Below are 20722 nucleotides of genomic sequence, written 5' to 3'. Positions count from 1 at the left end.
GGGTCTACTGCAGTAGACAGCGTCCTGTTGCCATGAAGGGGACTGAGCCAAACAGGGCGTGGACGTGAGGGTTGGAGGTTGGGGCTGTGGCCTCAGGGAAGACAGGCAGGTCACCCCACTAGGAGTGCCCAGGGCTCACACCCTGTGCTGGGCCTCCAGGTGGGCGAAGGTGGCCGTCAGCGCAGCATGGGTTTAGCTGGGGCAGCCCCTGCTATTGACTGGAGGGTGTGTCCATGGCACGTGGGGGCAGATGGCAGTGCTGGAATGACCGGAAGATGGTAGATGGCTGCGGATGTCTCAGGTCCATGTGGCCCGGGGAAGGGGGCATGAAAGTGGCCCAGACAAAGCCAGCAACCCCTCTGGGCTACCGTGCTGCCACTGGGCTGGGGGGTATAGGTGACGCCAGTTGGTGGAGTCAACTCGATCCCTTGTCATCTGGGTCAAAGGCTGTTCTCAGCCTCTTGCTCCAGGGGGCCCATGTAAAGGGCTGGCCTCACCTCTTCCTGGTGGGCCTCTCAGTTCTGCCACGCCTGCGCCTAGATTAGGCAGGACTTGGGGACAGGCTGAGTTAGTGGGCATTCGTGGGCTGCGGACCCGGCCGGCAGTGTCTGCTCCAAAGTTTCTTATTCAACAAAACAGCAAGTCGGCCTGGGCTGGGGAACCACTAGACGAGGCAGACGCCAGACCCCAGCTCTTCCCGGGCTGGGCCGTGTGAGCTGATGAGATGACCGAAAAGCAAGGTAGAGGATTTAAGTGGCTGAAGAATTTCCCATCCCAGTAAGGCCCAGGCTCAGTGAGACGGCAGGACCCAGACGCAGTGAGGCTGTGCGGAGCGAGGAGGCCACGAGTCCTCACCGGCAGAAGTAGCTCAGGATCCACTCTTCCAGGTGACTCGGAGAAGCCGATGTTCCTCTCATTTTATACACGCCAAGGGCTGCACCCTTGCCGACTGCCGGCTGGGCCCCAGCTACGGACGAGGTGGAGAAACGTGTGAAGACCCGACTGCACTGGGGCTCGGGGCGCCCTGCAGAGGCTGATGGACCCCACCAACGCCCCCTGTGCTTCCTCCTAGGCCCGCCAGCGTCAGCGCCCCAGGGTCTTGCTGCCGTCCAGGAGTCACCCGTGGGACCAGGGGTAAGTCCCGGCCCAGCAGGGCCTATTTCAGAATTCCAGAGGAAAGTCCTTGAAAGTTCTGGGCACATGAAAATACCCTTTGCGTCTTTAAGCACAGTTGCCCTCCTCTTTGCTTCTGTGTGGCCAGGGAGGGACTTGCTGGGTGGGGAGACATGTTAGTTCCCTGTCCTGTCCACACAGCCTGTCCCTGCCACGCCAACTCACAGCGCCAGCTGTGGGGGCAGTGCCCTGCTGTTGGTGGTGGCCCCAGGTTGCTGTCTGAGGCGTGTTTCAGCACCACCCTGGCAGTTTTGTCCAATAGTTGCGACTCTTTCAGGACTGAACAGCCTTTGTTTTTTTCCAAGAGCCCCCAAGGTGTGCAGTTAACCCCTTTGCTCTCTCAGACAGACTGCCAGGAGAGGGCACCTGGCAGCCACCGGTGCCCAGAGCAGCCGGCCGCCAGGCACAGCTGGCCCCCGTGCTGAGCAGCTGGTGCTGTGGAGACAGGGCCACAGCTGAAAGAGACGAGACATGGTGACAGGTGCATGTCAGAGAGCAAACCTCTCTGTGGTGCTGGAATTTCCTGAGGAAGACTTTCCGGCTTGGCTGTGGCTGGCCAGTGGCTGTGCTGTGCCCCTCTTGGCCCCCTCTGGAATCCTGAGCTGCCCGAGGCCCTCACCTGTGGCTCCAGGCGGGCTCTAGCTGCGTGACTGTGGGCAAGGTCAGAGTTGGCTCTCGCCTCCTGGTGGCTCTGCCTGCCAATGTCAGCCTGGAAGTCCACTTTCTAGAAAAGTTGGATCATGCGGTATCTAAGGCTGTCTCTAGGAAGCAGCTTTAATGTGTAGCGTGCAGCTTGGAAACTGGATCACAAGTGGATATTATATTCACCTAAAAGCGCCTGTCTGTGGACATCTCCCAGGCTCCCCTGCCAGCCCAATCCGGCATGTTCCCTGGTGCCAGATTCCGTGACGCCCTGGGTCTGGGGGCAGATCTTCTCTTCTCCCTGAAGGTGCTGCCAGGGTCCCCGTGACTCCCCCACCCCATCCGTGTCTCAGCACCTCTTCGTATATTGAGTCCTTCTCCGCGCCAGCACCTGCTCTGGGCCGACTGTCGTTGCTGACAGTGAACATCCCAAGTGGCTGTGTATGTTGGAAAACGAGTCCAGGTCTGACATACGTGTCTTCAGTAGACTGGGGCCCCGTCCTTCCGCAGCGGCCTTTTTGCAGCAGCATTCGCTGTCCAGATTTTTGCAGCATTTGTGGAAGCTCACTGTATCGTATGCCAGGTAGCACGCCAAGCCCTTGGCATGAGTTCTGATTTAATTCTCACAACAGTCCGGCAGTTCAGGTACTGTTATTATCCCCATTTTACAGGCGAGGAGGCAGGCAAAGAGAGGCTCGCCGACTTGCCTGAGGTCACGCAGTACCGAGGTGGCAGCGTGCGCATTCCGTCCCGCTGTCTGTCTGTCGGGAGCCTGTGCTGGCCGCCAGTGAGGTCCTCGCCTCCTGGGGAGGCGCACTTGATAGGCACACACAGGGCGGCGGGACCCAAGGGGCCTTGGAGATAGTCGGTCCAGGGATGGAAGTGAGACCCAGAGAGGTCAGAGGCCATTCCACCCCCATAGCCTGAGAATCGTTCCCCTTCCTACTTGCTTTTCATTGGCGAGTTTTTTTTTTTTTTTGACTTTGCAAATTTTTATTAAGAAAACTTTCGAAGACACAAGGAAACACAACATTTTGCCATGCACGTTTTAATACATTTGCGTTAATTATTCTAAAGTAATTTACTGACTCATTTCACCCCTTAATTCTGTAATCTTAGAAAAACAAGGGCATTTCTCCGCGTGGTCACAGTGCTGTGACCACGCCAGACACGGATGATGACTTCTTACTGTCACAGGCCCAGGCCATATTCAATCCAGTCGTGACCAAAAGATGTAACTGTTCTGTTCAGAGATTCAAATAAGATCCGTCTTCACAATAGGTTTTGTCTTTTTTGATCTTTAAGAATCCTACTGCTCTCTTCCAGTTCTTTTTTCCTTTTTGTCATCTGTTTGACTGAAATACTGGGCTAGCTCTGGTCTTGCCTAATGGTTTCTCATGGTGCCGCTTAACATGTTCTTTTATGTTTCCTAAAAACTGGAAGTTGATCGGACTCGAGTGAAACGTTTCTGGAAAGAGTACGTGGTGTGTAACTCTGTGCACGTCACGCTGTGCCCCCCCCGTTGAGAGGCACGTGGCATCTGGGTGCTCCCTTCCGTGTGTGCTTTTCCATGTTAGTAATATTTTTATTAAATTACTATGATCTGGGAGAGATCACAGAATCACATCTCTGTAATTAAAGGAAATTTAGAAGCGGTTCTAGGTTCCAGAGCGGCAGGTGGCCGGAAGACTAATGATGTCACTCCCTTGTGTGGCTGGGTCCAGAGCTAGGCTCGGTTTGGGCCAGCACGTCTGGGGGGCTTTGTGGACTGACATCTCACCCAAGCTCTCTCTCCCTTCCAGCTGTCGCTTTCCCAGCTGGCGGCTTCCCCGCCGACCCCGGCTCAGCGCCGCGCAGCCAGACCCGCTTCCCAGCAGCCGGACGGCTCTCAGCCCGCCCCAGCCCCCGCAGTAAGTGCACCGCGCCTCCTGCTCCACCACTCCTGACTTGTGTGGAGGTCTTTGATCTCTCCAGCGGCGCTGGTCCTCGGTCAGGTGGTGGAGCCTGGGTGGGCTCTGAGATGTGGCGGTAGGGATGGGGTGGGGCTGGGGGTGGGGCGCTGCTTACCTTTGTGCCCCAGGTCATTGCCATCATTCTGTCTCCGGAGCCCAAGGAAGAATGTGGCCTGTGAGTTCTTCTTGCCACAGTGGTTCATTTTGATTTTGGTCTACCTGAAAAAAAACCACGTTCAGCTGCCCCGAGTTCTCTGTACCGGAGAGGCTGCGCAGAGCTATGAACAGGGCCCGGGCAAGCCCCCGGCCCCCAGGACGCTCCTCACCACCAGCTGCTGAAGGGGGGCGAGCGGAGCCGCGTCCTGGGTGCAGGCTGAGCTAATGGCCCGATAGTCCCGTGTTGCCACCGACCTTGGGTATTCATATGGAGTCTGGTCTCAGAAGCTGGCTTTCTCACCTGCAAACTGCACCCCCATTCTTAACTGGACATGTGTTGAGGAAAAATAGTTCCTTTTACTCACTCATTGTTTTTTTTATTAAAAAACATTTTTTTTTCTGGAGACAGGGTCTCACTCTGTTGCCCAGGCTGGAGTGCAGCAGTGCGATCATAGCTCATTGTAACCTCAAACTCCTGAGGTCAAGCGATCCTCCCACCTTAGCCTCCCAAGTGGCTGGGACTGTACAGGCAGGTAGCCCCATGCTGGCTAATTTTTTATATAGACAAGGTCCCCTTGCTAAGTTGCCCAGGCTGGTCTTGAACTCCTGCCCTCAATTGATCCTCCCTCCTCGGCCTTCCAAAGTGCTGGGATTACAGGTGTGAGCCACCGTGCCTGGCCCTACTTGCGCATTGAAAACACTCATGGCACCATGTGTCTGTCATGTCTGGGTCTCGTCATGTATTTGTGAAGAGCTTGCCTGCCTTTTTGTCCCTGGCACCTGAGACACGGTGTGGGGGTGGCCTCCAGTTACGTGGTGTCCCTTTGAACTGGAACAGAAAGCTGGGGCACCAAGCTTGAAAGGGAGCAGTCCTGAGTCCCAGACAAGCTCGCCTTCGAGACATGGGCCTTCTGCCGTGGAGGGGGTGGAAGGAGGAATGACTGGAATGTTCCGGGGACGCGGGAATGAGAGAAACGTCCGAACTCAGCAGGCGGGGCCTCCGTATGCTGCTCATCTCTGAGTGTTGGGGAAGTTTTGTCTTTCTGTTCCGCAAGTATGTTTTGATATTAATTTATCATCTCAGCCATCAGACATGCCCCATGGCTCAGCATTGCCCATGAGGTTGGCGATCCCTTCCTCGTGGCCTCTGGACTCACAAGCCAGGTTGCCACGTGGCGTACGGGTTACCCGTAAAACTTGAATTTCAGGTAAACAAGTAATGTTTTATCATAAGTATGTTCCAAATACTGCGTGGAACATACTCACACTAAAATTATTCATCGTTTACCTGAAGTTAACATGTCACTGAGCATCCTGTATTTTTGTTTGCTAGAGCTGGCAGCCCTGCAGAGGCAGCTCACCGATGATGCCCTGGGACACGAGCACTGTCGGTTGTCACAGGTCCGGATTTTGTCCTGCAGGCAACCCCGCTGGAGGGCAGCGTCTCCCACCTGGAGGCAGACCTGAGGCAGGCTCCCGTGGTCCTGGAAACATCGGTCGCCGACCAGTTACAGGAGCTGCCGTTCACGCCTTTGCACGCCCCCATCGTCGTGGGAGCCCAGACCAGGAGGTGAGGTGTGGCCGTGGGAGGGCCTGGGCCAGGCGCGTGCTGTGCGGTCAGACCGCGGGGCTCCCCGGGCAGCGGGCTTTGCACAGAGCGGCACGCTGGCAGGCCCCGCCGCCTCTGCTGCCCGCCCCGGAGGCTGGCTGAGGGCCTCTCCGTTTCAGTTCGGGAAGCCAGCTCTCCAGAGCCTCCATGGCGCTGCTGCAGTCCTCCGGCTTCCCCGAGATTCTCGATGCCAGTCAGCAGCCAGCCGAAGCTGTGAATCCTACGGATCCGGTGGTGTTTGACCCCCAGAAGGAGGAATCGGATTGTCTACAAGGCAACGAAATAGTGCTGCAGTTTCTTGCCTTCAGCAGGTAAATTCTTGACTATTCTGTCTTTGCTACTCCGTCTGGCTTTCACGTTTCCTCTGTTGAAGAGGAGCTCTGATGTGGTTCTGACCCGGCAGGACTCTCTCTGTGCAGGTCTCACGGGATGAAGGGGGGCCGTCTGCTTGTGTTGTATTTTGGCCAGGCCCCACCCAAAGCCATTCTAATTGCTGTCAAAACTGCTTTGCCCGATCTTCTGTGCTCCTCAGTTAAAATGTGGACTGTGTGGGGCCCAGTTCACGGGTATTAATGTCGCCTAAGGGCACAGCAAAGCTGTTCACGTTGGTGACTGTGGCAGCCTCTTTACCGTTGCCCTGGCGACTGCGGGGCCTGGACTGTCCCCCTGCGTGAGTGCGCAACAGAGACCCCAGGGTCCTGCCGTGGATACTCGATTAATTCAAAGCTGTTGTTGGATTCAGAGTGGCCCAGGACTCCCGAGGAACGTCATGGCCAAAGACTGTGTATTTCACCTTCCAGTTCTACCGCTTCCCGCCCGCGACAACGCCACGGCTGCAGCTGGTCAAGCTGGACGAGACTGGGAAGACCAGCTCTGGCTCCCTGTCCCACGTCCTCGTTCCCATCCACAAAGACGGCGCCTTTGACGCTGGTAAGTGCCCATGCACGTGGCGAAGACGAGACATCCTGCACTGAGCTTTGTGCGTAAATTGAACATTTTATTACTAAAAATTGTGTCGTGAGGAATTCGAGAGACCAGTGTGATGAACCAGGGCACCAAGCACGCAGCCCGAACAGCGATCACCTATTCCCCATCCCAGTTTCCTCCCCCAAACCAGGCAAATCCCAGACATTATATAATTTCGTCTATAAATATTTCCTTATGTAAACCTAAAAGCTAAGGATCCTTTTTTGAAAAACATAACCTCTATAATATCCTACCAAGAAACTAGTAATTCTTAATATCAATACAACATCTAGCCAATGTGAAAAGTTCTCTAGTAACTTAATACATTTCTTTTAATAGTTCAGAAATAAGGTCCTTACGTGATAATGGAATAGTGTGAATTTTAGGTCTCCTTATATAGTCTTTCTGCGTAGTTGCTGCCCCATCCCTAGTCTCTGCTTTTTCTTTTCTTTTTTTTTTTTTTGGAGACAGAGTCTCGCTTTCTTGCCTAGGCTAGAGTGAGTGCCATGGCATCAGCCTAGCTCACAGCAACCTCAAACTCCTGGGCTCAAGCGATCCTCCTGCCTCAGCCTCCCGAGTAGCTGGGACTACAGGCATGCGCCACCATGCCCTGCTGATTTTTGTATATATATATATTAGTTGGCCAATTAATTTCTTTCTATTTTTATGGTAGAGACGGGGTCTCGCTCTTGCTCAGGCTGGTTTTGAACTCCTGACCTTGAGCAATCCGCCTGCCTCGGCCTCCCAGAGTGCTAGGATTACAGGTGTGAGCCACTGAGCCCGGCCTGCTTTTTCTTTTTAATGTATTTGTTGGAGAAGCTACATTGTCATGTAGAATGTCTGTCCTGTAGTCTGGGTTTTGTTTTTGTATCCTGGGGCGATGTTTAAGGTGTTCCTTTATCTCCTCTTTTCCTGCGGATTGGCATATAGATCTAGCTGTGTGATCAGGTGCGTGTTTTTTGGTTTTGGTGAGAATTTTTTTGTGTCTCGTGATACTGTACTGTCTGTGCTATACCCTAATGTCTGCTTGCTCCTTTCTGTGTATGTCGGTGGCCACTGGTACCGTTTCATTTGAGGTGGCACAGTGGTGACATTCAACTTCTGCCTTTGTCAGCTGGAATACTTCCGTAACCAGAAACGCCTCTCATCAACTAGCAAAGCAAAGGTTATTAAGTATGAAACGTCCGATTTTCTTTCTTTTTTTTTTTTCTGTTAATCATTTTTTTTTTTATTTCGGCATATAATGGGGGTACAGATTTTAAGGTTTCAATAAATGCCCATGTCCCCCCCCCCCGATTTTCTTAAGTACGAGTTTGACAGTTGATGTCTCTGACATTTCACTTTGACACTTCTTGTTTTGTTTTTATTGTGGAGGTACATCCTCATTCTTTCAAATGCATGGTTTGGCTTATGATTCTCTTTCAAAGTTTTTTTAGAGCAATTTTTATGAAACCATGGATGAGTCAAAAATTCATGTTATTTTCAAATATGAGTTCCGTTGTGGAACCAGTGCAGCGCAGACAGCTCAAAATATCAACACAATGTTTGGGAAGGATGTGGCTAATGAACGCACAGTATGTCGGTGGTTTGAGAAGTTCCATTCTGGTCATTTTCATCTTGAAAACGAGTCACGTGGGTGACCTGAGACCAAGGTGGATGATGACGAGCTGAGAGCTGTAGTGGAAGCGAATCCTTCTCAACCTATGTGTGAATTAGCAGCAAGGTTTTTGACGTTACTATTCCAACAATATTGGACCATTTGAAACAAATTGGCAAGGTAAAGAAGCTGGATGGATGGGTTCCATGTGAATTAAACGAGCATCAGAAGAGAAATTGTCTGGAAGCTTGCCTTTGCTGTCATGACATAAAGAGAAACCATTTCTACACTGTATTGTTACATGTGATGAAACATGGATTCTTTTTTGATAATTGCAAGCCTTCAGCACAATGGTTGGATAAAGATGAAGTGCTGAAACACTGTCCAAAACCAAATATTCATCCCCAGAAGCTAATGATGTCCGTTTGGTGGTCCAGCTCTAGTATTATCCACTACAGCTTCATGAAACCTGGTCAGTCGATTACAGTTGATGTCTCCTGCAACCAGTTGGACAACATGATGAGATGCTTTCGAATAAGCAGCCGAGATTGGTCAGTAGAGACAGGCCAATCCTCTTGCAAGACAACGCTCGACCACATGCCACGCAAACAACGCTGCTCAAACTACAGCAGCTGGACTTGGAAACTCTGTGTTGTCCACTGTATTTACCAGACCTTGCACCAACTGACTACCATTTCTTCCAGGCTTTGGACCACTTCTTGCATGGAAAAACATTCAGTTCTCAACAAGCTGTGGAAAACGCCTTTCGAGATTTCATTGCCACTCTCTCTCCAGGCTTCTTTGCTGCTGCATAAACAAGCTACTGTTAAGATGGCAAAACTGTGTCGATAGTTTAGGTGCATACTTTGATTAATTGTACTGCTGCTTGTTGGAGATATAGCAACTAAGCTTTTGATTCAAAATCGGACACTTGCTATTTAATGACCTAATATTTGGTTACCTTGAGGTGCAGTTCATGTAAGAAAGTCAGAATAATACTTGCTTCTTCCCCCTTTATTTGCTAATTTACAAAATATTGCCGTGTTTCCCCGGCACACTTCTAGGCTGGGAACCAATGACTTTTTCTTTGTCTCCTAGTGTCATTGTAGACTAATGGATTTAAACTACAGTGGTTAAAAACATACTTGACATGTTTTTATGTTTATGGATGGTCAGTTTTCCCATCTTTGCTCGTAAGGGACTGAGCTGGGGTCTGAACCACTGTTGCCTCTTGAGGAGGTGGAAAGTGAAAGGTGGGAAAAGTTATGTTAAAATATTGACCCCAAATGGAAGTAGTTCAACATTAGTATGAGACAAAAGAGCCAAAAGGCAAATGTAGTGCTAGGGATAAAGGCCATTAAATAATAACCAAGAAAATAATTCACTAGGAAAATAAATAATTCTGAATCTGTGAACTTCTAACATACATAGCCTCAAAATATAAAGGACAACTTGATGAACTTATAAGGAGAAGTTGACAAACCCACAGTCATAGGAGGTGATCAATTTCTGTAAATTGATAGATCAAGCAGAAACAAATTAATGAGGAAGTTATAAAATACAATTTAAAAAGGTGATTTTAGAAAACCTGTATATCCAATTTAGAGAATATGCCTTATTTTTAAGCATACCCTGAAACTTATAAGAACTGATCATTCTTATGTGTCACTCTATGCCAAGAGGACCAATATCAAATCAATTTTATGGCATTCTCTGGCCATAATGCCACAAGATCAGAAGCCAGTCACTCCCTTCCTCATAAACACTCCAGGCTGCTGCCTTTTTGGAATTTAAAAATTCCTTCTGATTATTCCATGGGTCAATGAAGAAATTTGAAGCTGAATGACAAAATAACCTTGCATATCAAAACTTAGGAGATGCACTAATTTGGTCACTTAGTGAGGAATTCTCAGGGCCCTTTGGCTGCTGTGAGTATCTGTTCGCTTCTACCCCCTGTGTGACACCCTGGCTGGGCTTGGGTGGGTCAGTTAATTGAGTTTTCGAAATGCTAATTTTTCCATCATTTGCTCTTTCCTTATTAGCTGACGTTCTTCTATTAAAAAAGAAGTGTCCCTTATCAACTAGGGTGGACTAAATATAATTCCTCCAAAAAGAGAGGACATAGGTTGAATACTTCTCGTTTCACTGCCGCTTTTCAGAGTAAGAAGTTTGTGGGATGGTTACTCTAGCAGTGGCAATTGGGGCTTTAGAGGGCTGGGTTTTTGTTGTTTTGATTATCACTGTGATCTCTTGGATTGTTATTGATGTATCGTGTTACATTCGTCATTATTACTTTTCATTGCACAAACCTGCCCTTGTCTGGCCAGTGGGAGCCCTTCAGGTGGGCATGTCCGTGCCTCTGGGATGGTGCCATGTCCCGGGCTGGCCTTGCACTCCTTTGAGGAGCCGGGCCCTCCTGAGCACAGAAGGCTTTTCAGCCACCTGGCTCTGGGCTGCTTTGATCCTGGGGCTCCTTGCTTTGAAGCCTTTCCCTGAAAGAGCTTGGAACATGTATTAAAAAATGAGTTCGTATTGATATTTCTAATAAAGATGTAGAGTTTTGGGCTAGTTTTCCTGATTTCATTTGTATCTCCCTTATACAGAAAGATGTGATTCTCATTTATTTAACTTTACAATTTATATGATATTTCAAAAATTACACCACTAATGTGAACATTAATAATGAACATACCAGTGAAGTTCGGGTCTTTGCAGGGCTTTCTGTCTTAGGTTCTATCCTGCCGAGGGTGCCTAGTTGGTTTAATGTGACAGAAGCCCTCAAAATAATTTCCCCTGGGGATTATGTTACCAATTTGATGTTCAGTACAATTCATTTGCTTTCATTTGTTTTCAATTTTATGTTTGCTTTCCTTCCTTTTTGATTTAATTTTTTGGAATATTTACACAGTTTCGAACGTGAGGCTAGGGTCCCTTGTACGCTGAGGGCGCCCTGCCTTCCTAGCAGTAGTTTTTGGTTTATCCTTCTAGTGTTTTTATTTGTTTTTTTCAAAAATAAGCAAATACATATATTTTGTTTCCATTTCTTTCCTTATTTGCTAGGTAGCATCCCAGATGCATTTTGTTGTTTTTCAGTTAATATCACATCCTAACTTCACGCCATGCGGAAGTCATCCATATTCCTTCCTGTAGTTGTGCAGTGCTCTGCCGGGCGCCTGTTCTGTCGTTATTCAACCAACCTCCCGCTGATGGATGTTTGGGTCATTTCCAGTATTTTGCTATAGCAAATAATGCAGCACTGAATAACCTTGTGCTTCTGGGTCTAGAAGTGAGATGACAGAGTCCAGCCTTCAGCAGTGCCAACAGACACTGCCAGGCACCCCTCCATCTGGGGGTCCTCCTCCGTGCTCCACACAATCCGGAGGATGCCTGTTCTCTTTGTGCCCAGTCCCCAAAATGGGTTATTAAACTTTGGGATTGCAGTCTGATAGATGTGAAATCTATCTTAGTGAAGTTTTAGTTTGCATTTCTCTTATAATGAGTAAAGTTGAGCATCTTTTATATTCTTCTTTTTCTGCAAACTTGTATTCATATCTTTTTCCATCTTTTTCTATCAGGTTTTTAGTCTGTTTTGTCCTCTGCTTTGGGAGCTCTTTATTTATCAGGGAGATTAACCTTTGTGATTTAAATTGCAAATGTGTTTTTGTGCTTTGTCATTTGTCTTTTTACTTGCTTATGGTGGATTTTGCCACGTGAAAGTTATTTTTATGTAATCTAATGTATCAGTCTTTTATTGCTTCTAGATTCTTGAGTCATAGGTGGAATGGCTTCCTTCCCTCCCACTTGGAAGAGAGCCTTAGGCACCTGTCCTTCCAGGACTTGTGGGTTTCATTCTCTGTGTTTACGTTTCTGGTCTATTTGCAGTTTGTCCTGCTGTGTCATGGGATCCAGCTTTATCCCTTTTTCAGATCTGTCCAGTTGACCCAATGCCATTTGGTATGAAGTCCATCTTTTCCCTAGTGACTTGAGTGCCACCCTTGTCACATTCCAACCACTTTTATATACTTGGGTTTATGTCTGGATTTTTTATTTTGTTTCATTAGACTAGAAGTTGGCAGATTGTTTTCTGTTAAGGGCCAGATAGGAAATCTTTTGGCTTTCTGGGCCGCATGTGGTCTCTGTTGCATTTTCTTCTTTTTGTTTATAACCCTTTAAAAACATAAAAACATCCTTAGCTCATGGCTGGATCTGTCCTAGCATTAGATTGTGTCTGTCTGTCCCTGTGACCACACGGTTCAATCAGAGATGTTATAGTTGCTTTGATTCCCAATGAGGAAGCCTTGTCCCATTGCTCTTTCTTACCAGGTTTTTCTGGATTTTCTTCCTTATTTAGTTTTCCTTGGAGACTTATATGTACTTTTGTTGGGATTCTGTTACATTTAGAGATCAACACAGGGAGAATTCACACATAAATGCTAGATGTCCTATCCAAGGACAAAGTGCTTTTCATTTGTTCATTTCCACTTTTGTGTCTTTCTGAAGAGTTTTAAAGTTTATCTCATATGGGTTTTGCTATTTTCTTGTTTTCTAATACATGAACTTTTGTGTTCATCCCTACTATTTTCTTCTTTCTCCTTTCTTTTTTGGTATACTTTATTGTTATTTTTCTAACTTTCTTGAGTTGCTTAATTCTTTTATCTTCTTTTGTTTTTATGGGCATATAATATCCAAGGCTATGAATTATCCTTTGATTATCATTATGTTTGTTGTTACTGATAAGTAGTGTTTTCATTTTTGTTGTTTCTAGAAAACCTTTTTTGATTTTCTTACTTGATATAAAGCTATTTGTAAGTTATGAATTTGTCTTGTAAAAAATTTGTTATTTCAAGTTTATTGCATTGTGATTAGAGAATATTATTTGTATTATTCTACTTCACGGAGTGTGCTTTAGGTTTTTTGTGGCCTAATATATGGTCAGTTTTTATTAATGTTCCAAATACAATTGAAGAGATGTACTCTCTGTTAGTAGGGTACAGTGTTAAAATATATATCCACATCCCTCTACTTTAGGGATTAGCTGTCTGGTCTTCTGTATCCTTACTTATTTCTCGCTGGATCTACTGGTGAATGGAAAGTGGTTAGTTTCTGTCATTATTGTGTTTTCTTCTATTTCTCCTTGAATCTCTAGATTTCTGCTTTGTTATTTGGTGCATAGATATTCATAGCTATTATACATTCATTGTGAATAGATGTTAGTACTCTAAAGTGTCCATCATCTAAGGGAATTATGGATGTTTGCACAGAACAGCAGGTATTTGTGAGTCATGAAGGAAAGGCAGAGATTGAGAAGAGGGATGGAAGAAGGCCGTCCAGCTCGAGGAAGAGCCTCCACCCAGATTTGGACCTGGGAGTAGGGCTGAGTTGAGGCAGCAGTGAGGATCCAGCCAGGCGGGGCGTGGTGTTTGTGAGGGGGGTGAGGGAAGTAAGCTTGGGGAGGCAGGTGCCACTGCCCCCGGGGTCTGTCACCTGTTCAGGCCGTGGTTGGTGCCGTCACAGACTTTGGAGCTCGATGGAGACAGCACAGGGTTCTCTAGGCAGGTGCTTTGGCAGCACTGTACTATGACAAGCTTGGACCGCAGGGATGGCCACTGAGGAGCCGTTTGTGTCAGCTGGACAGGAGTGGGCAGGTAGGGGCCTGCAGTGGGGAGAGTGGGGGGCCTGGTCTAAGAGGCCTGTGACTACTCAGACTGGGATGGCCCTTGTGCCCAGCATCCCCCTGTACTAGGGTTTTCTAGAGGGACAGAACCAGTGGGATATTTATATACATCAAAGGGAATTTAACAAGGAGAGTTGGCTTTTACAGGTACAAAGGCGAAGTCTCATGTAGGCTGTCTGCAAGTGGGGAATGATAGGGACCAGTAACGTGGCTCCCAGGGAAGGCGGGAGTGTGGCTCAGGCAAGTCCAAAAACTGCAAAACCAAGGAAGCCGACAGTGCGGTCCCCAGTCTGCCGAAGGCTTGAGAGCCCCTGGAAGGCTGCTGGCATGAGCCCAGAGGTTGGGGGGAGCCAGCAAGCTGAATGTCCCCTTTCTTCTGCCTGCTTGGTCCTAGCTGTGTCCCCAGCCAGTAGGGTGGTGCCCCATCCTGAGGACGGGTCTTCCTCTGTCTGTCCACTGACTTACGTGCCTGGCTCCTGTAGAAGTGCTCTCACAGACATGCCGAGAAACAGCTTCGCCAGGGCATCTGGGCATCCCCTGATCTGGTCACGTTGTCACCTAACCCTAACCACCCTCCGCCCCAGCCCAGCTTGCACACTGTCAGCTCTGGGTCCAGACACCTTGAGCTGCTTAAGGGTAGGGACCCTGCCTGTCCTTGTTCCCATGTTACCCCGTGCAGGGCCCAGCGCGTGGTGGGGCACAGCCCTTGTTTGCTGAGTGAATTAATGGTAGTATGGAAGGACCTGGCAGCCGGCGGTGGTGGCGATGGAGCTGGCTGGAGAGAAGGCTGCGTTCGGGCGCACCTAGAGCTTTGGCTGCGTCTGTGGTGTAGGAGAGGCTGAGGGAGGGGTGCGGGGAGGCCCAGGGTGTCATTTGGGAAGTCGCCTGCAGGGGTCTGGCCAGTGTCAGGGTGGGCCTGGGCTGCTGCCTCCCCCGGCTGCAGCCCATGTTGGTGGCCAGGCAGTGCCCAAGCCCAGGCTTTGGCACTCGGAGTCTTTGTTCCAGGGCCCGCTGCTCCTCCGAGACCTGCTGTGGGGCTCCCGTCTGCGTGGATGCCTCCTGAGCTCCGCCTAGTTGCTGGAGTCCTCAGAGCTGGCCTGTAGGGCTAGGACGGGGGCTGCAGGTGCTTGGTCTGGTCACCGCTGAGAAGCCACACCTGGGGACTCTGTGTCACTGTGTGATAATTCTTGCCAGCTCCTCCTCAGTCTTTGTACTGATTCCTCACCTCCCTGTCCACCCTGTGAGATGCCCCTCTAAGCTCACGTCGCAGCCAACGCCTGCTCCAGGTCCCTGCGGCCCCTGTTTCGGGCTGTGTCCCCTGTCCCCACCCACTGCACTCATTCCTTCCACCAACGGCACTGTGCCCTGGTGTTGAGGAGAGCAGGTGGGCTGTGAGTCCGTGGCCGTCCCAGGTGTGTGGCGGCTCCAGCCGGCCGCCGGGGCTTCGTAAATGTTGTTACCATTATTGGTAGAAAAGGGAAAAAATGGTGTTTGGAACATGTTTCCCAGCATGCTGTTTGTTCCCTGGGCTTTAACTAGTGATGATTTCAGTGGCATTTTCGTCAGTTTAGAATTAATGATCGTGCCACTTCGAGAAGGTGAAGGCAGGGGTGGCCCAGTGCCCATCTCCCAGCCAGCCTGGGAGCCAGGAGCCTCCCCCAGGAGAGGAGCCCCTAGGGGTCCTCCTGGGTCCCCGTGAGCTGGGCGAGGAGGGGTCCTGGGCCCCGCACAGCGTGTGCGAGGCCCGATCTCAGGCCGGGCTGCGGCCACGTGTGTGAGTGTCCCTGTCCCGACGGCGATCAGACTGCCTTGGTCCCGAGGCTCTGTGTGCCCGGAGTGGTAAACTCCCCGCGAGCCTCGCCGGGGCATTGCCCCTCACCCGTCACAGACGGTTTTACAAGGACTTGCCAAGGACCATAAATCTCATTTCAGGGGGAGTTCATTGTATATGTTGGAAAGAAATGTAGTCTCCTGAACATGAGTCTCCGTTTTGTTAATTTGGATGTTTTATGATGTTTTTGATTAATGTGTTTATTAACTGTGGCTATGATGGAAGCAGAAATTAGTAATCATGACCAGAGCAGAAATCTCTTCACAGCGTAAAGATGACGAATGACTCCAATTACTTTTGGGCTCGTGGGGCCTCTCTTGCACAGGGTCTCCCGGCTTCCAGCTGAAGTACATGGTGGACCCCGGGTTCCTGAAGCCCGGCGAGCAGCGCTGGTTCCTCCGCTACCTGGCCACGCACACGCTGCAGATGGACGTCTGGGACGGGGACTCCCTGCTTCTCCTCGGGTCTGCCGCCGTCCAGATGAAGGTAGGGGCTTCCCCGCAGGACAGGCACGGCCAGCGTGCGGTGGCCCTCGTGAGACAAGGCCATCTGCCCGGGCGTGGCCGTCACTGTCCAGCACTGTGGTTTAGCTCTTTAGTTCACCAATTAAGACCAGTGCCTCATCTTCTGCCTTTCGAAAGGAAAAGATTTTTCACAGAGTCTGAATTCTGTAATGCTAGGACTTTGCTCAGTGAACTCTTAGGATCAAACTCAGGTACCAAAACCTGGTAATGTTACCTTTTGTTCCTTTGAATGTGGTCACGTCAGCTCCCCGAGGGCCTGGCCCGTTGGAGGTGGCCTTCCAGACGGAACGACGGGAGGCGTGGGTGACTGGGGGTGAAGTGTTCTCTGATTCCCGTTACCAGTTACGTGAACTGTGCTTTCCCAATTCTAGTTGAAATTAGAACCTGTTGTTTTAATTGTGCTTTCCCAGTCTGCTCGTGTACTGAAACCTAAATCCATCCGTTCATCCACTCTTTTTCCCTGGGCTTTCTCCCGAAGCCTTCTGTGCTGGGGACCCCCGGTGGTCAGTGTAGAGTTACCATGGCAGTGCCTGGGCCAAGGGCTGGAGCCACTTGCACTCGCGGACATGCTGTCCTGAGAGTTTTCCTCCCCGCCTGCGGGGTGGAGGTGGGAGAGGATGGAGCTCCCGCGTCTCTGCAGTTCGTCCACTTTGTTACTCCCACCTGGCTACTTTCCTCTGGACTCCAGGCACCGCCGCCCCCCGCTGCTATTGGCCTTGCCCTCTCCAGCAGCCGCGTGGTCCCTGAGCAGTGCAGACCCCGTCCTGTCACTCCTCTGCTCCTTCACCTGCCATGTGCTCCTGGGTGTCCCCACATCCCCAGAGTGCAGGGGTTGGGGGTCCCCGACACCGGGCTCCCCCTCCCCTGGTGCTTTGCCTCCTCCTCCCTCCCTCCCGCCCCACTGACTGCGCCCATGACTCAGCGTCCTCATGGTGAGGAGCATGTGCCCCCTGGGGTGGGGGAAGTCGGGGCACAGTGTGCGTAGAGCACTCGGGGTGGGGTCTGCAGGCGGTGAGGACGCAGCAGGTGCGGGCTGTGACTCTGATGCCTCTGCCCGGTCCTCTGTTCCCGCTGGGTTATTGGGCCATTGCTTGTCTGTCCCCACCCTGGCCTTGATGTCCCCGAGGGCAGGGACTAACTAGGTTTGTCACTTACATGACGAGCCCCTTAAACACTATGTTTGTCGACACAGACTTGGATAAATTAAAATTTATTTTTCTCAAATAAAGTCTTTCAACTTTAAAACGTAGGTAGACAAGATGGAAAACCGAGGTAGGGAAAGACAGTCCCCTGGGACTCCAGATCCTGACGTGGCTGAGATGCTCTGTTCATCCTTCGATAGGTCTGTTTTCTGCAAGACCAGGGTGCATTTCACCTTGTTTTGCATCTTCCCTGTTGCTGGATATTCAAGTGACTTTTCCCTTTTCATTGTAGCGGATCTCTTGAAGTTTAATTTTACACCTGACTTCTAGCTGATTTCCCAAGGATGGTGAAAATAACGTACTGTCTCCGCGGCCAGCGAGAGCAGTTGCTTCTGGTGACTGCCGTGGGCCTCATTCGGCATACCCCACAGCCTAGCCCTTTGGGACAGTCCCGTTGTCATCCTTGTTTCTAGTGGAGAAAATGAGGCCCAGACCCGCCCCCCCCCCATGATGACCAAAGTAGAGGTTTTGGCCCGTTTCTGACCCTGACGCTTTTTCTCCCCGAATGGCGTGTCCCAGCAGTGGCGTTCTGAGGGCTGCGGGTGCTGGGGCCCGGCAGGGGCTCGGCCCGTCCGCCCGGCAAGGCCCGTGCCGCGCGGGGGCGAGGACACCTGAGTTCCCAGACACGCCCTTATGGCGTTGGCCTTTCAGAAAAGCACCTCTCCCATTTTGGTAGGTGAGAAACGATGCCTTGTTTTTATTTGCATTTCTTTCCTTCCTAGTGAGGCTGGATATTGTTTCTTGTATGTGTTGGCCATCCTCCAAAGCAGTCTTCGCGTGTTACAGCAGCTGAGGCTCCTGCGCCATCATGTGTGTGCGCTTCCTGTGGGCTGTGCGGCCAAGCACGGCTAAGCCAGCAGGGGCTGAGCGACTGGAAGCCCCAGACCCTCTAGGGAGGCTCCGGCCTGGGCGTCTCCCGGGGACAGGCTCTTCTGCCCTGTAGGAGAAGAGTGGGAATTGCAAAGGCCAGCACCTCAGTGTGGTCCCACGCTTTTGTTTAGGTTTGAAGAAGCTCTAGTTCAGGCACAGCAAGGGCTTTCCCAAGGCCACACAGTGAGGAATGTCCCAGCTAGTCCTGGAGCAGCCTGCGCTTCCATTGTCACCCAGGCCTGTCCCACAAGCAGAGCATCGAGGGATTCACTGTGATGAGCAGGAAAGACCGCAGTCGGGAAGGCCCTGCCGACACTGTCCCGAGCTCGGCTTTTCCTGCTCTGACAGCCACGGCCTGGCACAGAGACCCTCACAGCCTGGCCTCAGCCCAGCACCCTAGCTGGTCCTCTCAGGTCCTCCGTGCCCTCCCTGGGGGAGGACTGTGGGCCATCCTGCAGCCTTAGCCCCCTGGGGGTCTCCGTGCCTGTGCCCATGGCCCGACCTGCCTTCCCAGCCCTCTCTGCCCACAGACTCCTCCCCTGAAGGTTTCCCCCGGAGCACTCACTGTCCCAGCACTGGCTCAGCTCCCCCCCACGTGGCTCTGCTGCCCTCCTTCCCCATCTCGCCCCTGAGGAGGGACAGCTCCTCTCGGGCGGCTGCCAGGCCTGCCCTTGAGTCCCCGAGCCTGGCGGTGTTTATTCACTGGGTAAATTGGGCTGTGCTTCACCTAAGAATTGCAAGAAAGTCCCCAACCATGAGGACTCCTGCCTGTAAGAAGCTGCCTTTCTTGGTGGCCTGGGATCTGCTTCCGCCCGCAGGGCTGCCGCGGAGCGGACTCCGGCTTCTGAGCACGCGTTTCTCCCCCACAGCACCTCCTCCGCCAGGGCCGGCCGGCCGTGCAGATCTCGCAGGAGCTGGAGGTGGTGAGGACTGAATACGAGTGGGACACCATGGCGGTGAGCGGAGACGTGACGGGGTTCGGCAGCGTCAAGCCCATCGGCGTCCGCTCGGTGGTGAAGGGCCGGCTGTACCTGACCTTGGCCAACGTGGGTGAGAGTCCCCCCAGCTGTGCCTGGCTCTGCACCATTCTCCGGTGACCCCTGTCTCCCCCACTAGCTTGTAAGCTCCCTCAGGGCAGGGGCCACGTCATGGGGGCCACGTCATGGGGGCCACGTCATGGGGGCCACATGCTTCGTAGCAAAGCAGCAGAATCCTTACGAGCTTGGCTGCTGAGCATCTGTCCTCGGCCCCCGCGTCTGTCCTGGCACCAGTTGTTTGGTATTCCTGATTTCTGGTCCTGATTTGAGGTCCTGAGTCATCTTAGGCTCGCCTGCATCTTGTTTTTTGGTGCTATCCGTGGGGCATCTCTGTGTGACAATCCTCGAATAAAGTGACTGGCTCCATCCAGCAGGGATTTTCATTTGGGGCAGCAGCCCACGGAACTGTTTCATCATGGAGGGCAGAGCAGTGTTCCCGAACTTTCGTACAGCTCAGGAGAGAAGGATGGAGAAGCCTGTTTCCTCCTGGCCCAGCACCGTGACCCTGTGTCGGCGGCGTCCCCAGGGCTGCTCACCAGAGAGGCCGGGCAGAGTCCCCGTCCCCACCCCACGTGCCGCCCCAGTGGTGGGCAGGCGTTCGAGCCGGGTGGTGCGGGAGGGTCATCCTGGGGCAGCCCAGAGGCCTCCACAGAGGCAGCTGGTGGGCTGGTGGGCAGGGACATCATGGGACCCTGTAGGGCTGTGGCCAACCCACTGACTCTCCCTGGAGGGTGCTCTGGAAGGTTTGGGGTTTTTCTGGGCAGAATTGAAAACACAACAAAACTAAGCCACTTGAGATTTCTGGGGCTGTGTCTGGAAGGGACTCAGAAACTCTGTCATTTTATTAGGGAATTTTCCATTCCTCCAAACGCAGCCCGGTTCTAAGCCCCAGGGCCCCGTGGGCCACATCCGCCGTGCTGACAGCACCGGGGCTGGCAGCCGCCGCGGCAGAGGGGGGAGCGGCGCACAGCTCATTAAGTCTGCTTGGAGGTTTCTGCCTGCTTGTTTACAAATGTAAAATCCGAGGCAGCCTGGAAAACAGACAATATGGAAACAGCAGAACTCAATTAGGTTCTGAGAAATAAATGAGCCACATGTGAGGAGCAGACATCATTCAAAGGCTCACAGGACGAAGGGAGTTGCAAGAGGCATTCTGCTTCCGAGACTGCGTCGGTTGTTTTTATATTTAATTCAGCAGCCCACAAATGTGCAGTGACTCCAGGTTTTAAAATCTTATCTTCAGAAGAAAGATTGGCTCCATTATACGTTATCTCGAATTGTCATTTTCATACTTTGCCTGCAAGAGGAAGATAAGCTCGTGGGAGAGCGAGTCTGAGATAGCGGCGCAGAGGCTCCCGCGCCCGCGGGACGGGGAGGTCGGGACAGAGGACAGACGCCGCCGCACGCTCTGCGTCTCAGCGCGGGAGCCGGGGCGCCCCTGGACACTTGGCATTTTCTAGACAAAAAGTGTTACATCTCTTATTTCTTC

The 20722-nt window shown here is 51.3% G+C and overlaps 1 protein-coding gene across 1 annotated transcript in view; it reads left to right on the top strand.

Annotated features, from left to right (window-relative positions):
• Nucleotides 1–20722, top strand: part of NPHP4 (nephrocystin 4) — a 122419-nt gene that overhangs the window by 81889 nt on the left and 19808 nt on the right. Inside the window, exons 12-18 of the mRNA XM_075993418.1 lie at nucleotides 1073–1134; nucleotides 3618–3725; nucleotides 5345–5493; nucleotides 5652–5843; nucleotides 6275–6462; nucleotides 15926–16086; nucleotides 19066–19246. Coding sequence (XP_075849533.1) covers nucleotides 1073–1134; nucleotides 3618–3725; nucleotides 5345–5493; nucleotides 5652–5843; nucleotides 6275–6462; nucleotides 15926–16086; nucleotides 19066–19246 — 1041 coding nt within the window. The remainder of the gene's footprint in view (nucleotides 1–1072; nucleotides 1135–3617; nucleotides 3726–5344; nucleotides 5494–5651; nucleotides 5844–6274; nucleotides 6463–15925; nucleotides 16087–19065; nucleotides 19247–20722) is intronic.

Source organism: Microcebus murinus, chromosome 2 (genome assembly GCF_040939455.1).
Source record: "Microcebus murinus isolate Inina chromosome 2, M.murinus_Inina_mat1.0, whole genome shotgun sequence".
Lineage (NCBI taxonomy): Eukaryota > Metazoa > Chordata > Mammalia > Primates > Cheirogaleidae > Microcebus > Microcebus murinus.
Note: the sequence above shows the minus strand (reverse complement) of the source record. Positions and strands in the feature narration are given on the sequence as shown.